Source organism: Euprymna scolopes, chromosome 7 (assembly GCF_053919585.1).
Source record: "Euprymna scolopes isolate OS-2025 chromosome 7, ASM5391958v1, whole genome shotgun sequence".
Taxonomy (NCBI): domain Eukaryota; kingdom Metazoa; phylum Mollusca; class Cephalopoda; order Sepiida; family Sepiolidae; genus Euprymna; species Euprymna scolopes.
The window spans coordinates 94,903,435-94,921,689 of record NC_136488.1 but is presented as its reverse complement, the minus strand read 5'-3'; the positions used below and the strand labels follow the sequence as shown (position 1 = coordinate 94,921,689).

Sequence of the window (18,255 nt, the reverse complement as noted above, 5' to 3'; positions counted from 1 at the left end):
TGATTGTGCGACAAGAATTGCGCAATCATCAACCACAACCTGAATCAGCATTGCATGAGTCCAGTGCCAACGAGAAGTCCAGGATGACTGGACACAATGCCGAGATAAACAGAGAGCACATACAGCACCTAGAATTACCAAATGGTTACCCATTTTAGTACTGGCCAGACTCAATGTTGCTTAACCTTAGTGATCTAATGGGAACCGGTGTGTCAATGTGATTATGCTATATATAAACAAAAGATCATGAATAAATATTTGAAGATATAAAGAACTAAAAGCATAAACAGTTTTACCAAAATGATCGGATTTGGCATTAAATAACCGAAAATGGTTGATATGCCATTAAAACAAAACAACGAAACCAAACATCATGAATAAATATTTAAAAACAAACTTAAAACATAAAGAACACATAACTTAAAAAAAGTAAAAACGAACCTTTTCTTGGCATTAATCCACAGAAGTTGAAATGCTGTTAAACTAAACAAATGCACTCCATTCCATCCTTATCACTTCCCCTGCCAAATACCTTTGCTACCTAAACTCTTCTATATCTACTCACTCAATCCATTCTTTTACATGACCAGACTAACAAAATCTCCAACCCAGAACGGTTTATATCTTTAGTTCTTTTCCATAATCACACAAAAAGATTTACCTGTCCATCGTCAAGTTCATTCGAGCGTGTTTCAAGAAACCCAACAATCTTGCCAAGTCTTCTACGCAAACTACCAACATATAAATTACACACTTGAAATGCACCCAATTTACTTTGGAAGTAATTTTATTTAATGAAGCAAGATTTTTAGAGCCAGATACGCTTCCAATATTTATCTTTCTCTCTGACAGCGGGATGATGTGACACAAGGGTTGGAAAGTGGAATTGAAGAGTCCAAAAGGAAGAGAGCTCTGGCATGCAAAAAATGCTGAGGCAGTCCCATCAGCATTCCCTGGTAGGGGCACCTCAAGCGATTAACAATAAACTAACCATTCTCAACAGAGGGTGGACCTCATAGATACCCTTCCTAATATGAATAGATAAATTATTATTTATCTTACATTCATATTGTTTAAATTGCATAGCAGCTTTTCTTCAGAATTCCAATTCTTTGAGTGTGGCTCTTCTTTGAATAATAAAGATACTCATGTCACCAGGAACTTGTTGATGATAAAGGAATGAAATAAATGGGATGATTAATCGAAATCAGAATTGTAAAAATCAGAACTTTTGGGGGATATCAGAATCTGAAAATTTTGTGCCTATTTTCCAATGCCAAAAACGATTGTTTTATTTATTTTTTTGGTTTGTTTTTGCTTAAAACATAATTTTCCATTACTGGTACTCATGACAAAATGATGAATATTTATTGATTTTAAACTACCAACAAAATTAAAATCTATAGTTTACCCCCACCCCTGTGTATTTTTATATTTGCAAAAAATAGATGCATATTTTACATGGGTCTTTATGGAAATCTGAAAAATGATAATAAAAAAATAACTCTGCAACTAAATATTTAAAAATTTTTAAAGAATTGGAATCGGAAATTGTATCAGAAACAGAAAAAATATTGGATTTGTCCGGTCACCAGAAATGAAGGAAAACTTTTTGCTGAACAAACCATATTTAGCTATTTTTATTTTCACTTTGCATAATATTTTTATTTTCCCTTTGCATAATAATACGCTAAAGCAATTTCATGTTTGTGCACATGTTATCTGTCATCTATTTTTTTAAAAGATAGGATAAGCCGGTAAGATGCAATGCAAAAAAGTCATTTTTTAAATTTCATTTGATGACATTGTCACGTCAAACATAAAACGCAAATTAGAATAAGGCTTAGATCAAAGTGTAAAACTTCTAGCAAATTTTTGCTTATCTAAAAGTAGGACAACTTGTAAAGTAAATGCGGTATTGTGGTGACTGAGATGATTCTAGTTAAAGGTAGGATAAACGTTTTTATCACTATAACTCAATGATGACCAAAGATATCATTTTTACCTCACACTCTTGTTGGCCTTTATATTTTCTGCAAATAAATATTTCAAAGTGTAGTATCTGTTCTGGCCAAAGACGATGCAACAATCTTGTGAGATTTGTATTCGTACCATAGAATTGAAATATATCACAAAATTCTAGTAAGGTTTTTGGAGATTGATCCTCATATATATATATATATATATATATATATATATATATATATATATATATATATATATATATATATATAATGAAACTACATTAACTAGAGTACTTAGATAAGTATGTTTCAGTTTAAACAATAATGATATAATAATATTGTAGAGTCTGCTTTGCACTGGGGATTCAAAGAATGGAAATATTTTTAAGCATGGTAACAATATATGTCCAACTGGTTATTACGATTGTTTTTTTAAATTCAATTTTCACCCCAAACAAGGCACAGTGCCACTTTGAAGTAGGGGGCTACTATCGGGGACATAAGTTGCAGGGATATTATGAAGGGAGATGGGCAGCAAGATGTCTGTTCGCATTACACTTGAACTTCTGCGTGTCAGTACAGTTGGGAAAGTGAAATCCCAAAAGGGAATTCCAAAGTCTTGCAGTACTGGGGAAGAAACTATTGGAGTAGAAGGCTTTCTTACACCTAGGGATCTCTACTGTGAAGGGGTGGGATTTAGCTGCTTGTCAGGTTTGTCGGGGAGCATTCACCATTAAAGTACTTGTAGAACAAGCAGAGGAACCCAACATTTTATCAATGGGGCAGAGGCTGAAGCCTAGATGACAGTTCAGGACCTATCAGGTTGGCGACTCTTTTGAACACTGTCTAGGAGTGAGAGACAATTAGCAGATGCACCAGCCCAAATGTGACAACAGTACTCCATACATGGGTGAATGGTGGCCTTATAGAGGTACAGGATACTTTCAGGCAAAAGTAGTTTTCTAGCACATTAGAGAGAGCCTACCTTCTTTGCAACAGCCTTCGCAATGCTCTCAATGTATCTATTCTAGTTGCTGAATAATCCATCAAATCGATCATGTGATTAAAATATCTTTTTGTTTTTAGATTTTATCCAGGAACTTTCCAATAAAACTTTTCTCTTTTTTTATTAAAACAATTTAAAAAAGCACAAAAAACACCTAATTTCTACATAACTTTGATGGCTTTGTGCCTAATTTGTTTTAAATGTAAATTTTAAATATTTTTTTGCAATCTATTCTGTCCAAATATGATGAAATAACCTTCGTTGGGTTTGTGTCTGTACCAGATATCCATAGAATGGAAATATGTCAAAAACTTCTTGTAAGGTTTTGCCGACCACCACAACCAGCTATATTGTAAACCTACATTAACCAGAGTACTTAGATAAATATGTTTCAGCTTAAACAAAGGTGATATGATATTGTGGCTTCAGCATTCATGCTAGACATGCATAGAATGGAGATATTTTTAAATGTGACAACAATTATAAACTTATCCAAGCTGCAACCTCTCTCATTAGGATATGTCAGAGGTGGAACTCTGATAGTTATAATGTTCTTGGCAACCTTTAAAGGTCGCTGAGTTTTAATAAGACTCAAAGTTCACAACTCGGGCAATTCCGAGTGAAATCTTGTCAATGTCTAGTGTCCCATGGTTTGCCTCTGCTGTACAAAAGAGTCGATAACTTCTGGGTTGGTCAATTCAGGCCTATTGCTGTGAAATAGACTTCCTTCCAAACTTTCAAAAAAAAAAAAAAAAAAAAAAAATCACGACATGACATGACAAGTGATTAATGTATACAAAATAAATATACTTTGGGGACTTAAAAGAAATTTACATGAATAAAATTTAAAAAAAAAAAAAGGAAAATATTTGGGTAAAATAAACGTAGTCATACACAATAATCTGTACATTATTGGTATCTTTCTTTCTTTTTGGGGAGGATGTCAGCATGCTAACAGTCTTTTTTTCATAGCAGTCACTGCTGTCGCTTTTAGGAAGAATGGGGAGAAAAAATAATAGGTAATACTCTAATGTTCGTATGCAGTAATGTTCACATCCTCGCATCTAAGTTGCAGGTTGGGCTGGCGGCTTAACTTCAGTAAGCTCTTTCTTTTTTAAAAAAAGAAATCATAGCAAGAGAAATCTTTCTCTCTGGAATACAATCGTAATTTCGTTTCAACAAAGTTTAATTACCTGGCCGTAATATTCGGATGTGCTGAGTATCTTCAGTAACGGGTTCCCAATTAAATGCTACAAGCATTTGGCTCATTCTCTTGTTCAGCATCTTATTCTGTTCTAGTGATTTTTGGCTGAGTTGTGTCCTTTTGTAGTAAAATAAGTGGGGTGATTTGGGCAAAATCACCCTTATCAAAAACCAGTCAGAGAATTCCACCTCATCTCTGGTCCTCAAACACTGGTCAATCCCAATCGAACAGGTGCATTCACCTTCGCTGTGAGATTCCCCGTTTCTCACAGAAACAGAACATGGTTAAACTTGGGATCATTCTTGACACAACCCTTTGACATACCATATATTTCGGCGTAGAAGACGACCCTTAAAGTTAAAAAATCATTTTGAGGGGGCAGCATATTATTGTTTTAAAGATAATTAAATTGCTACAATTTTAAATAAATAAGTGATACATTCATTTTATTTATTTAACAAATATTTTGCTGATAATGACAATTATTTTTATGGAAGAAAAAAAAATAAGAGTCATTTCTTTTTAACAGTATTGATCTTGACGGACATTTATTGGCCCTTTTTTACTTTAGAGTGACAAATTCTCATATAAAGGGAGATAACTTATCTTTTAAATTTTTATTTTATTTAAAAAATTGTCTATATTTTGTCTACATTTTACATTTATTTCTTTTAGAAAGTGAGAAAGAGCAAACACCTTTTTTACAATAGCTCTTTCAGATGCACGTTTATTTTAAATATAGGTAAATAAAGCATGAATAATTCATTTAGTTAAGCTTTTTAAAAATTAATGAATCCATTGCCATTTAAATTATAGAGGATTCATCACCATCTGTTGATCCATTCATTGTAAAATGATGTGAAACGAAATGAAATGCAATATTTAAATCAAGTAAAGGAAAAATATAAAACACATTTGAAGCTTTCAGATTTATTTTTGGAATTAACAACAAAAAAACATATTCCCACATACCAAGAACAACTTCATATTATTTGGATTATTCAGACTACTTGAGGGTTATTTTCACGTTTCATTTGATGTAACCTCCAACCGTTTTCAGGTATATCTTGTCAAACTTAGATCTGTGGCATAATGGATTAAGTACTAAGTAAAAAATTCAGTTCTAAATCAAATTCTTCTGGAGATTGAAGGTTCAATCCTCAGTCAGAGCAGTACTAAGAATACAATTGTGAATTACCTAAGACTTCTACACCTCGTCACAACTAATGGAATGAGAGCATGCTACCCCCATGGATTAAAATAAAGGGTTATGTTCGAAATTCCGTGCAGATTTCTGAGTTTGACAAGATACACCTGAAGAAGGTCAGGGCTTACAGTGTCCAAACCGTGAAAATAATACTACAGATGAGAACAGCAGTCTCAATAATCCAAATAATTCAAATTATCAATCCTCATCTTAAAACTTCAGAAACATAACAACTTCACACAGATGTTGTTGCTGCAACTCCTTACTACTAGTAATAAATGTCATCGTATACACATCAACATATGTTATATATTAACAGTTTTCTAGAATATGTTTGTAAATCGTAAAAATTGAACTCACCCTTGAAATATTGTTGGGTACATAAATCTTAGCACTGATAACACATACTGAAAAAACAATACAAGTGACACTTTGATGTAAGTGAAAGTTGTGGTTAAATAATCATATCATATTACTGAAAAAATAAAAGAATTTGAGGGTGAAACAAAGGTTTCTATTCAGCTTACTTGCCATAAGCATATTTTTATAGTCTACTCATGCATTGACCATTGTTTATGGAAATACTGAAACAAAAATGCATGTATAATATATTATGCATAGATTACATATAATCATACAAGTACAAGGGTTGCTTCAAAAGTAATACCTCCTATTTTTATTCCACCCGAATGGATCAGAGGGGATTGCAAATTGCATTGTTATGATGACTGAAATCATGCACTCATAACTTGAAAGTTTCATCTCTCTGTTGCAGATATTGACAGTATGAGACTCTGAGAAAGCCACTACTGTCACGGACATGCATCAGAAGCAAAGATGCGTCATTGAATTCCTGGCAAAAGTACATTTGAGAGTGGTGGTGATTATGAACAAAAATAAATTCTGTGGCACAAAAGGTTACTCATTTTAATGGTACCACTCCCATTTTCATAGCTCTTCAACTTCTTTAGCTAAAAAAAAAAAAGGAGACTTAACGTAAACAAATTCTTGATGAACCGTCCCATTAAATAATCCAATTTACCAAATTTCTACTACTAACGATTACTAAGAAATTATCCCATTGACTACTGTGCATTAACCTCCAAACTTCTCTCTTGGTATGCAATCAAAACCTTCCTGGGTTTCACTTCAACAAGATGATACAAGAATTCATCATGGCTACCACTGGATGTATGTGGACTTAATATAGCACGCACACAGCCACGTACCTACTTCCATAACAATTTACACACAACATGACTGGTATTTTTTCTTTTTTTACTCACCTTCAACCCAAACAAGGCATATCACCACTTGGGCATAAGAGGCTACTAATTGGGACCATCTTAAGAAAGATTAACAAGATGTTGGTTTACATTACATTTAAACTTCTGCATATCAGTACATTTAGGGAAGCAGGTACCAGAAAGGGGATTTCAAAGTCTAGCTGTTCAAGGAAAGAAACTATTAGAATAGAAAGCTTTCTGGCATTTAGGGACCTCAACAGTGAAGGGATGTGATCTTGTTGCTAAGCAGGTTTGTTGGGGATATGTACGTCAAGGGGGGGGGGCACAAGTGCAATGAGTTCATCAGAGCACGTTCCATTAAAATACTTTTAAAACAGACAAAAGTATGCAACATTGCGAAACGTTCTTATATATGAACTCTTTTTCCTTTCTGTACGAACAGGACATTCATCCTATCCTTCACATATGAACTTTTCTCTCTTTCCTGCTAATGGAGCATTCCTTTAATACCAGGTGAACTTTTTAACCTTTTGTCTTATGAACTTAACCTTTACTAACATTCTCTTTCATTTCTCCTTTTATTCACTTGCTTGTTTAGTAATAATATCCGCGCATACAATGGCATCAACCAAAATAACAAAGTTTAATGCATAACATATTGTATGCTGTTAGAAATAAAATTTCCAATATTATAAACATACACAAATTATTTACAGATATGAAATGCTATTAATAAAACGTAATAAATGAGGGGAAATATAGTAAATCGTTTCTCACCTTATTCACAAAACATGTTACAGTAAAGAGGAAGCACAAATTTAAAAGGTCCAAATGGTTGTAGGCGTTTTGGAAAAAGGGAAACAAAGTCATAGTCAAGGTGGAACATTGGTCAGGTGTCAAACCTGAAAAGATAAAAAAAATTAATCCATCAAATTTACTAATTATCATTTACCCTAATGATGCATTTTAGGACAATTGTCCTTCTCATTATGTTTCTGATTTCTGTATATGCAAATGTCAACATACATTGTGTATGCATTCTATATAGAAAGAAAAGGTTATAGAATCTAGATAAAAACTAAAAACGCATTTATATGTCAAATTTTCAGAAAGCCGTTCTTAACATGGGTAGATTGGAGTGTTTATTCGTTGTAAACGTATCCGACAACCTATAAATGTCGACATTTCCAATGTGAATGGTAAGCTGGACTTATGTAAAAAATAACAAAAAGATATACCAAACTGACTTTTTCGTTTAAAGATGGAATTATTTCCCTTTCGTTATTAACTTTTTTTTTTTTTTTTTTAATATTTTGTGTTTTATATACATAAAGTACAATTGTTGAATGTTACTGCTTTGATTATATTCGTTTGGGGGGGGGGGAGCACAATTAAAAAATTAAAAAAGATTAAAACGGAGCGCAATTTAAGTTTCCGTTCCATTTTTACAACAACCGTAAAACAGCGCATACTCAGCAAGTTTTATCGTAATTTATAAGCATAATGTTGAAACACTAAATCAACATTTTATTTTTTTTTTTTTTGCATAATTAATGATGGTAGTATTTTTCTGTTTATTTTCTGAACATCTGTTAAAAAAAAATAATTTGTACATTCTCCTGAAAAAAAGAATCAAACTTTTCTCTACTTTCACCTAACTATTTACAGTGTTCATGTAAAGAATTCATCTGTTCTTTTTATAATAAAAATTTCGTTTTCAAAGAGAAACGTTTACTGCAAAATTTCTTTAAAACAAAAAAAAAAGTTTTCCTGGAAAAAAACTTTCACCTAACAATTTATGGTAAAAAATGAATCTTTTTTTTGGGGAAAAAAATAACTTTTATTGATTAAAAAAATTGCAAAAAAATAAAAGTAAATAAACGAACAAAATGCAATTTTTCTTGAGTTCTTTGTGTTCCATTTTAACAAACTGAACCACAGCAACGCGTGGCCGGGTACAGCTAGTAATATATATATATATAATTCCATATAAATAATATATATAATTCCATATAAATAATATATATATATATATATATATATATATATATATATATATATATACAGGGTGACCCCAAAAAACAGAGGACATTCAATTATTTTTCTGAGCATTTTTACAGTCAACAGAGAAAAAAAGGTCGAAGACCCTAGTAATTTGATGTCATGTTTTGAATATAATAAACTAGTTACGACCAAAGTTTCATTTCATTCGGACAAAACACTAAGAAACGGGGCCTAATTAGAGTTGGGCCCGTTTTTTTTTGGGGGGGGGGTCACCCCGTATATATATATATATATATATATAATTTCATATAAATAATATATATATAATTTCCTATAAATAATATATGTATATATAATTTCCTATAAATAATATATGTATATATAATTTCATATAAATAATATATAATTTCACATAAATAATATATAATTTCATATAAATAATAATTTCATATAAATAATATATATATAATTTCCTATAAATAATATATGTATATATAATTTCCTATAAATAATATATGTATATATAATTTCATATAAATAATATATAATTTCACATAAATAATATATAATTTCACATAAATAATATATAATTTCATATAAATAATATATAATTTCATATAAATAATATATATATATATAATTTCACATAAATAATGTATATAATTTCATTAAAAAAAATATATATATTTCATATAAATAATATAAATATATATATCTTATATATATAATATATATATATATAATGATGATTTATTCATATAAATGATATAAATATATATTTCATATAAATAATAAAGATATATATTTCATATAAATAATAAAGATATATATTTCATATAAATAATAAAGATATATATTTCATATAAATAATAAAGATATATATTTCATATAAATAATAAAGATATATATTTCATATAAATAATAAAAATATATATTTCATATAAACAATAAAGATATAATATTTCATATAAACAATAAAGATATATATTTCATATAAATAATAAAAATATATATAATAGAATTATCAAGTTTCCTTTCATGAATGATTTTATCTGGAAAATCAGTGTTGAATCTATATTTCATGACCTTTAAGCTAGGATGAAAGCGTAGTATTTGTTTTGTTCTCAGTGAGAAGAGAAGGAAAAATATTTTCAGACTGAGGCATTTTTCCCCTCTTCCAATCCAGAATAGCCTTTTTAGAGAGCTGGATTTTCTTCACATTAATAAACTGGCTTTGTGTCTAACGTTGATCTTGTGGAGATGCACAGGTAAACAGGTCCATCACAGCCATAATCAGTTGCATCCAGGTGTGCTGGCAACACAGAGGTGCAGATTATTTGGTCATGGTCCAAGCATTTTCCTTCTCCAAATGTCTGTGGTTTTAACCTTTCATGAAATTGTCTTCACTTCATACGTTTGATGTATACAAAAAAGATAATATGAAAAATTGAAAGAATAAAAAAAAGGTATTACTAAACAGAAGCTTTGTTATTTTTTTTTTAAACAATGTTTGCCTGAATATATATATATATATATATATATATATATATATGCACACACACACACACACGCACATATACAGTATGTTGCCCTTTTTGTTGATACTACTGCTTGCACAGATAATATGACTAAACAAGTGTAAATAAGCAAAGTATACCACTAAGTGGAAAATGACAGGATTTGAACCTGTTCTTCATAAGATGGTCCACTTAACATGGGCATCATCTTGGACCATTTGGCTGACAAGCCATTCATTCAGATAAAGCCAAAATTGTACAAATGCAGCAGTAGCGTAGCTACCAATATGATTTCGAATCTATGCTTAATTTCTAAAACTTGCACTGATTGGTGCAAGTATTTAACTTCCTTTCCGACTTGCCCAATCAGAAGCCATTTCTGAAGCAAATTATGTACATTGTGGAAGTTGATAAAAGGGAAGTGCTAACTAGACTTTTTCTCTTTCCGGCCAGCAGACCTTACAGCAAGCTGACTCATCCACAGTGTTTCTACACCTCCAAACTTCTCTCTTGGTATGCAATCAAAACCCTCCTGAGTTTCTGGTACTAGGTTTGACTTCAACAAGATGACACAAGAATTCATCATTAGGTTCTTAAATAAAACGCTATATAACTTTCAGAAACGACTTTTAAATAGTAGAAATTACAAAAAGTTCTCAACCATATCTTAAGTTTCTCGAGACAACCTTTAAAAATAATCTTGATACGAGACTATAATAAAAATATCAATATGCAATAATACACATAAATATTGATAATAATTATGAGTAATAATAATAAAAGAACATAAAATAATAACGTATACACAGATGTAAAGGTAGATGAATGGTCTTTATAACACATGATATATATGAATTTTTATGTCCATATATGTGTGTATATATATATTACTGTAGATACCTAAGCATACTAAAAGCTAAAATTACCATCATTTAATAAGCTTTAATATTTCAACTTATTAAAATACAAATTAGAATAAAATCAAAATACAAATCAATAATTGATTTAGTTATACCAGTAAATATGTGGTAGAACCATAACCCCACTGAGAAAAAAGTGCCTTGTATGTGATATTTGTGTTTTTCCATATTAGTCCTCGCGCGAACGAGCAAGACACAAAATGTTTTACATAATAATAACAAAGACTTTCACTGGCGAGGACTACTATTGAGCGTAACCAGTTATACAGTCCTTTTGAAATTTTCATCTCTATTTTTCTCGTTATCAACTGAATATTTGTTAATGAAACCTATATGAAATATGTTCCTTATTAAATTGTAAAGATTTTCTATTCTGAAAGAAGTTTAAAAAAATTTAATATAAAAAAGTTATTTTAAAGTTTTTGTTAAAAAAATTCAGATTTTCTCATTATTCAGACATGTATGACAAAGAGGGAGTTGCAAAAAAGAGTTGTGGTGTGAGGAGAAATACAAACTGAAACAGAGAGAATATTCAGACCTGTAATAATACAAAGAGGAGGTTGCAAAAATGAGTTGTAGTGTGAGAAGAAATACAAACTGAAATAGATAGTAGGAGAGTTTTTATAAGTACATGCAAAACCACATTCATTTTTTTAAAGTCCAAATTAATAAATTAAATAAAATATAATCTTAAAAAGACATGATACAAGTTAGAAAAGCATTTCATCCAAGGCATGAAAATTGTTAAACAAAATCTTTTTACTTATAGGCTTTAAAAATAAAGGTACAAGATTCAATTTGAAATTTATTTATCTTCAAAGTGCACTTTTATATATTTTACAAAGTAAGGTATTAAATTTTTATACCTTACTTTGTAAAATGTATAAAAGTGCACTTTGAAGATAAATAAATTTCAAATTGAATCTTGTACCTTTATTTTTAAAGCCTATAAGTAAAAACATTTTGTTTAACAATTTTCATGCCTTCGATGAAATGCTTTTCTAACTTATACATTTATGTACAAGTATATGTCTGTCTGCGCATATATAGGCTTATAATATTTGTACTCGTTTTTATGTATGTGTGCATATGTACATGTATGTATACGCACATAAGGAAACAAAATAAAAGAAATTTCAAAACAATAGACACAAATAAAAATAATAAGAAAAAAAAAATAAATAAAAAATTGAGCTAATAGACATCAAATTTTTATTGATGGACCCAATTTAGTTAAATTTGTCAATAGCTGAAACACCTCTGAATGACCTGAAATTTGATCCTCACTATCAGTAACCATGAGAGGTGTTCACTCAGCTTCCATTCCTCTTTCCCCTACAGTCTTCACACACCTCCTCTATATTATTATATTACCTCACCTCCTTACTACTCCCCCCCCCCGCAACCTTAAACTACCCTTTCAACTCTCTCTTTTTAACCTCTCTTCCTTTTCTTAACAGAAACCAGATCTTCAGAATCAACCCATAAGAACTTTAATTTTTGACCATCGCCACTCATGACAAATTTTCTCTCCTCAAAATTTGAAAAGGTCTGGAACCTTTTTAGTTTTTGTACCTTAATCTTTCTTGCCTGATAATATCTAATATGATTGAAACGGTCTGCACATCGTAGCAAGATATAACTGCATTTATATATATATATATATATATATATATATATATATATATATATATATATATACTAGCAGTTCAGCCCGGCTTTGCTTGGGCCCTATGTACTGTTCATAACTTTATGTGCATATGTATATATATTTTTAAAAGTTTGACTCATGTCCAGGTAACCTACATCTAAAATTTCAAATGTTTAGACCCAAAATTTGCGTAGGAGTTTGGTAGAGTCTGCAAAGGTCAAGTCTATCAACTTTGACCTCTTGACAGCCAAATTTTCGCCCAAAATGATTAAAAAGCTTGCTGCATGTTTGAATACTCTTTATGTAAATTTTCAAATGTTTAGACACAAAATTGGCTGAATAGTTTGCTAGAGAACACAAAAGTCTAATCTTTTGAACTTTGACTGAAATTTTGACCCTCTTAACATTTATTGTTTTGGGCTCAACTCAAATAAAAAAAAGGTTGATCCATGTCCAAGAAGCCTACATCTAAAATTTCAAGTGCTTAGACCCCAAATTAGCAGAGGAGTTTGGTAGAGATTTCAAAGGTCACATTGTTGAACTTTGACCCCTTGACAGCCAAACTTCTGGCTGAAAACTGATTAAAAAGGTTTTCCCAAAACTCAATACCCAAAATCGAGTCTGTAGACTGAAAATTGACAGAGTAGTTTGGTAGGGAAATATACACACACAGATGTACAATTTCACTTATATATATATATATATATATATATATATATTGCAGACAAATTGAGTATGAATTCTTGTTTTTAGATATACAGATACAGTCTTACTTATCAGTAAAGATCACTACCTATTACTATATATATATATATATATATATATATATATATAGTAATAGGTAGTGATCTTTACTGATAAGTAAGACTGTACATCTAAAAACAAGAATTCATACTCAATTTGTCTGCAAGAACCCAACCCATGGCATAACGGATATAGTACTAGGTAAAATTCAATTGCAGGTTGAATCTTCAGTAGGTGATTGCAAATTACTTAAGATTTCTATCTGGTCATGGCTGATGGAATGAGAGCATGCTACCCCTGTAGATTAAATTGTTCCATTTTAAATTCCATGCAGATTCCCAAGTTCAACAGAAAGATTCTTGAGTTTGACAAGACACACCTGAAGAAGGTTGTAGGTTACATTGTCCAAAACGTACTGCGAATCACACTCAAGATGAGAACAGTAATCCAACTTATTAATGATCATCTCAAAAATTCAGAAACTCATACACCTTGTGTGATTCTTTACCTTTAATGATTAACACTTACCAGATCTGAAACGCCTGCCATGTCTTGCTTGTCGAATGTTCATTTGCAAGAGGTCAAAACCGCATGCTCAGTGTTGTGAGTTTTTATAGGTGTTAGTAATTTCTATGTGTAGACAATGACCTGTTTTAAAAGATGAGATATGGTAGTGAGACAGAAGGAAACCAATAGTGGATGATAAAGACATACATGACTTTTGGAAGAAGGAAAATCTTCCTCTTTATGTGCTGACAACTCAAGCAGGTATGTACGAACTGTAGCCATTCCCCAAAGAGCTCTCGCAAAAAGAGGAAAGTCATATTGCAATTATCTACCTTTAACTCGCCATTGTAAACATGCTGCATGTTTAGTGAGGTTGCATAGATGCATGCTACAAACTGCAGGTCTGCAATAGAAAAAATTTTATGGATAATCTCCTAAACTACTGAAGAGGTAATTATAAATTCTGGAATATGTATTCCAAGCAACACCGTGTGTAACATGGGTACATTAATTTTCTTTCCATAAATTTTAACATAGGGAATGTATGTGTATAAAGTTAGATATATATATGTAAATAGGATGAACTCCTAAACTTATACACCAATTATTATGAATTTTGGAACACAGCTGCTTGCTAGGTGTAAGGGTGAGTAATACTGGTTATATTTAATTTAATTTTACATATGTTTAACTGTAGTTAGTCGGAGCAGGAGTCGGAGTCGAAAGGAGTCGGAGGTTTTAGCTGGAGTCGTAGTCGGATTTCTAAGAGTACTAGTGTTACATGATAAGGGCTGTCCCCTTTTCATGTAAGTATAAAAATAGAGAGATTTAGTTAAAATGAAAATGAAATAGAATAGACGAAATTCGAACCTCGTAATTTAGGTTTAGAAATAGATTACGAGAGAGAATTAGCAAATGGAATGTAAAAACAAACCATTGTTTAGCTTAGAGATAAAATAGTTTTAAGAAAAGAATGTGCATTGTCAATTCTGTTATGAAATTCAATTGAAGAATGCAACTATAAGATAATTTAATAAACATGTTTTTAACATATTGGAAATATAGGTTACTGGGAATATAGGTTAAAATTCCTTTTGTAAACAAAGGAAAAAGTTTTGGACACGCATTTCCAGAATACGTGAAAGAAGACACATGTTTTAACATGTGTATGACGTCATGGAAAATGGGAAGTTCTCGATATAGTTAGAAACTTTAGAGTTAAGCGTAGGGAGTCTGAGAGAGAGCCTGAGGACGAGAGACGACAGTCTGGAGTCGAAAGATGGGAGTCGAACGGTCACCTTTGAAACATAGAATGTAAAACTTTGAATTCTTGACTAAGAAAACCACGACCGGTTGGAGAAGAAATAAACCCATCATGTGTTTTTATAAATGTCATCTTTGTGTTGTAATTCTACCAAAAGGTAAAGTGATTATATGTCTTATATATCATGTGTTTTAAAATGTCTTTACATACACAATGTCTCAACACTCAAAGAGCTTCTACACTTCTAAGTATGAACATTTTATATATATGAATCTGCTCATAACACGAACACAGAACGCAACATCTCTCTTAATAAGACTCTCTAAGACTCACTTTTAATAAGACTTCCTAACAAATAACAATAACAACAACAAAAGAATAATCATAATAATAATAATGAAACTACATATAACACTAGGATTCGGAGACGGAGTCAGAATTTTTTTATCCGACTCCTTAAGTCCAATAAATTTATTTTTTGACATGGTTTTTCTGTTTGGCTTTACCAGTTTTTTAATTACATTTTCACACCAAAAATAAGTTGTTTAATTGTTATATGTTTTGTTTTATTCCAGGCAAATGTTAATTATTTTTATATTTATTGCAGTTCTTTAATTGATATATTTATTATTTTACTTGTTTTATTTAGTAACAGATTCTCTCGTCCATGCCTGTATTCATTAAAATCTAGCAAATTGATTTGAAATATAGCATAAATGGATTTGAAAATTCTATTTATTTTCAGTTAGAGGGTATCCTAATCACCATACTTTCCCCAAAACACGTAAATTGAAATTATATTAAGTACATTACTTAATATTATCCTTTTTTTTTTTTTTTTTTTTTTCAAATGGAGAGTGGACAATGCATTGTGAATGCATCATCGGCAGCTCCTGTTACTCTCGCTTCTCCTAATTTGTCACTCAGTCCTCATTTTTAATGAGTGATTTTTCGGACAAACGGAAAAGAAAATGCTGTATTGTAGGTTTGCAGTATTTGTCGTGAACAGTTGCCAGAAATGTCGGAAATTTTCTATGTTTATCCTGGTGCCCATGTCACTAGTAAGAGTGCTGGAAGTAAACGCTTTATTTGGGCTGATGTTATCCGCCTAATAGTCAGGGACCGGAACCTTGGTTTAACCACTAAGGAGGCTGTCCTATCAGCAGGTGCAAAGTACTGGGACTACTGTATTGCCATTTTGTAAATGGATTTTGCCATTTCGTAAATGGATTCTGGACCATGCAGTAGCTTCTGGTGGGAGTTCTCGATGCCGTATTAGTGGGTAATTGGTACGGCTTTACCTTATCATGTGCTACAAAAAATATATTTCTTTGTTTCTTTTTCTCTCTTACTTTCCCTTTCTGCCCTGCTCTAAGCAAGTCTGTCGACCTATTTCAAAAATCCCGAAATAAACATCATGAAAAGTTTCCAGAAAAAACTCACGATTAAACCCAGATCTTCAACTTCCAACGTAGACCTCTACTAACATGTCTCCTTCTCGAACATCAGGGGTCAACTTCCAACTTTCCAGATGTTGAAACCCAATTACAGGAGACTAAACCAGGCCTATTATTCCTAAATAAAACTGGCATTGGACCAACTATTTTCTTAGAAGAGTTTGGAATTAAAGGATATTCTAACTTAACATCTAAATCTGACCCCCAAGATCGCCATAGGCATGGAATATGTGCTTACATTAAAGATGAATTTCCATGTGGTAGGGATATCTCCAGAGAAGATCCTAATTTACCCTATATGTGCTTCCAGGGTGCACTTGCTCACACGACTGCATTTAAATTTGCCCTCTATCGCCCCCAAACAGCGGAGTCACTATCTTTAAGAACATATCTGAGAAAATTGACCAAATCCTATCTGCTCATACTTCGGCTAACATTACCGTATGTGAAGACTTTAATGTTTACAATGTGGAATGGTAAAGGCACTCAAACAAGACAGATGATGATGGGAGGTTCTGTCACGATTTCTCAATTGCTTATGACCTTACTCAGATTGTTCGCGAACCCACCCGTATGCCCAATACTGACAGTCAGTATGCAAGCCTTCTCGATTTTTTCCCCACAACTTGCTCTGAGCTATGTTCATCTACTGTTCTGTCTACACTAGGATCTTCCAACCACTCTGTTGTATCAGTTAAAATAAAAATTAAATATAATAAATCCTCAGACATACCTCTCCATCGTACAGTATATCAATGCTCTTTGGCTGACTGGGATAGCTTCTGTTCATTTATATCTGATCTACCTCTGTGTTCCACATTTAAAAAGGATGTGTCCTCTATAGTAACAGGCCTGTTTGAATGGCTAAGTGTATGTATAGACAATTTCATACCCTCAAAAAAATTCCAGCAAAAACCTAATAGCCAGCCGTGGGTCTTTCTGGAATGTGCTGCTGCCATCACTTTAACTAAACCTGCTTTCAGGACTGCCAGCAACCACTGTAAAAGAGTAATGAAGAACGTGAGAGAGTTGTATACTCATCCCGTAAAGTCCAAAGTAGCTGAGCAGCAGCTTGATTCCCACCAGTTTTAGCAAATAGAATCCTGAACAGAAGTGTGTGCTCTATCCCAACCATCATTAATGGACCTGAGGTAATCTTGTCAGCATCAGACAATGCCAAACGATTTGCCAAGAACTTTGCAGCTAATTCTACTCTATGCGACCAAGGCCACCAACACCCCTTTATTTCATCCTGTACCAGAAAACATGATATGCAACATACAAATATACATGATGTTGCCAAGTTAATCAAAAACCTTGATTCCAGTAAAGCAACTAGCCCCGACGGCATCCAATCATAGTGCTGAAAAAACTTCTTCCAGAACAAGCTCCCATACTTACAAAGCTGTTTGAAAGTTGCATGCTCAGTCCGTTAAGTCCAAAGTAGTTGAGCAGTGGCTTGGTTCCCACCAGTTTTGGAAAATAGCAAACAGGATCCTGAACAGAAGCGTGTGCTCTATCCCAACTATCATCAATGGACCTGAGGTAATCTCGTCAGCATCA

General features: G+C 32.1%; 1 protein-coding gene across 4 annotated transcripts in view; it reads right to left on the bottom strand.

Moving 5' to 3' along the window:
• The window catches only part of LOC145279846 (UDP-N-acetylglucosamine transporter SLC35D4 homolog), a 77,335-nt gene that overhangs the window by 40,636 nt on the left and 18,444 nt on the right, over positions 1–18,255 (bottom strand). For 3 of the 4 annotated variants that reach the window (XM_080131292.1, XM_080131289.1, XM_080131290.1), the window contains exons 2-4: positions 13,993–14,112; positions 7,406–7,530; positions 5,742–5,788 (exon numbers count right to left, since the gene is read on the bottom strand). In XM_080131292.1, the coding sequence (XP_079987418.1) occupies positions 5,742–5,788; positions 7,406–7,530; positions 13,993–14,035 (215 nt within the window). In that variant the 5' untranslated portion in view covers positions 14,036–14,112. The remainder of the gene's footprint in view (positions 1–5,741; positions 5,789–7,405; positions 7,531–13,992; positions 14,113–18,255) is intronic. The other variant, XM_080131291.1, reaches the window with a different exon arrangement.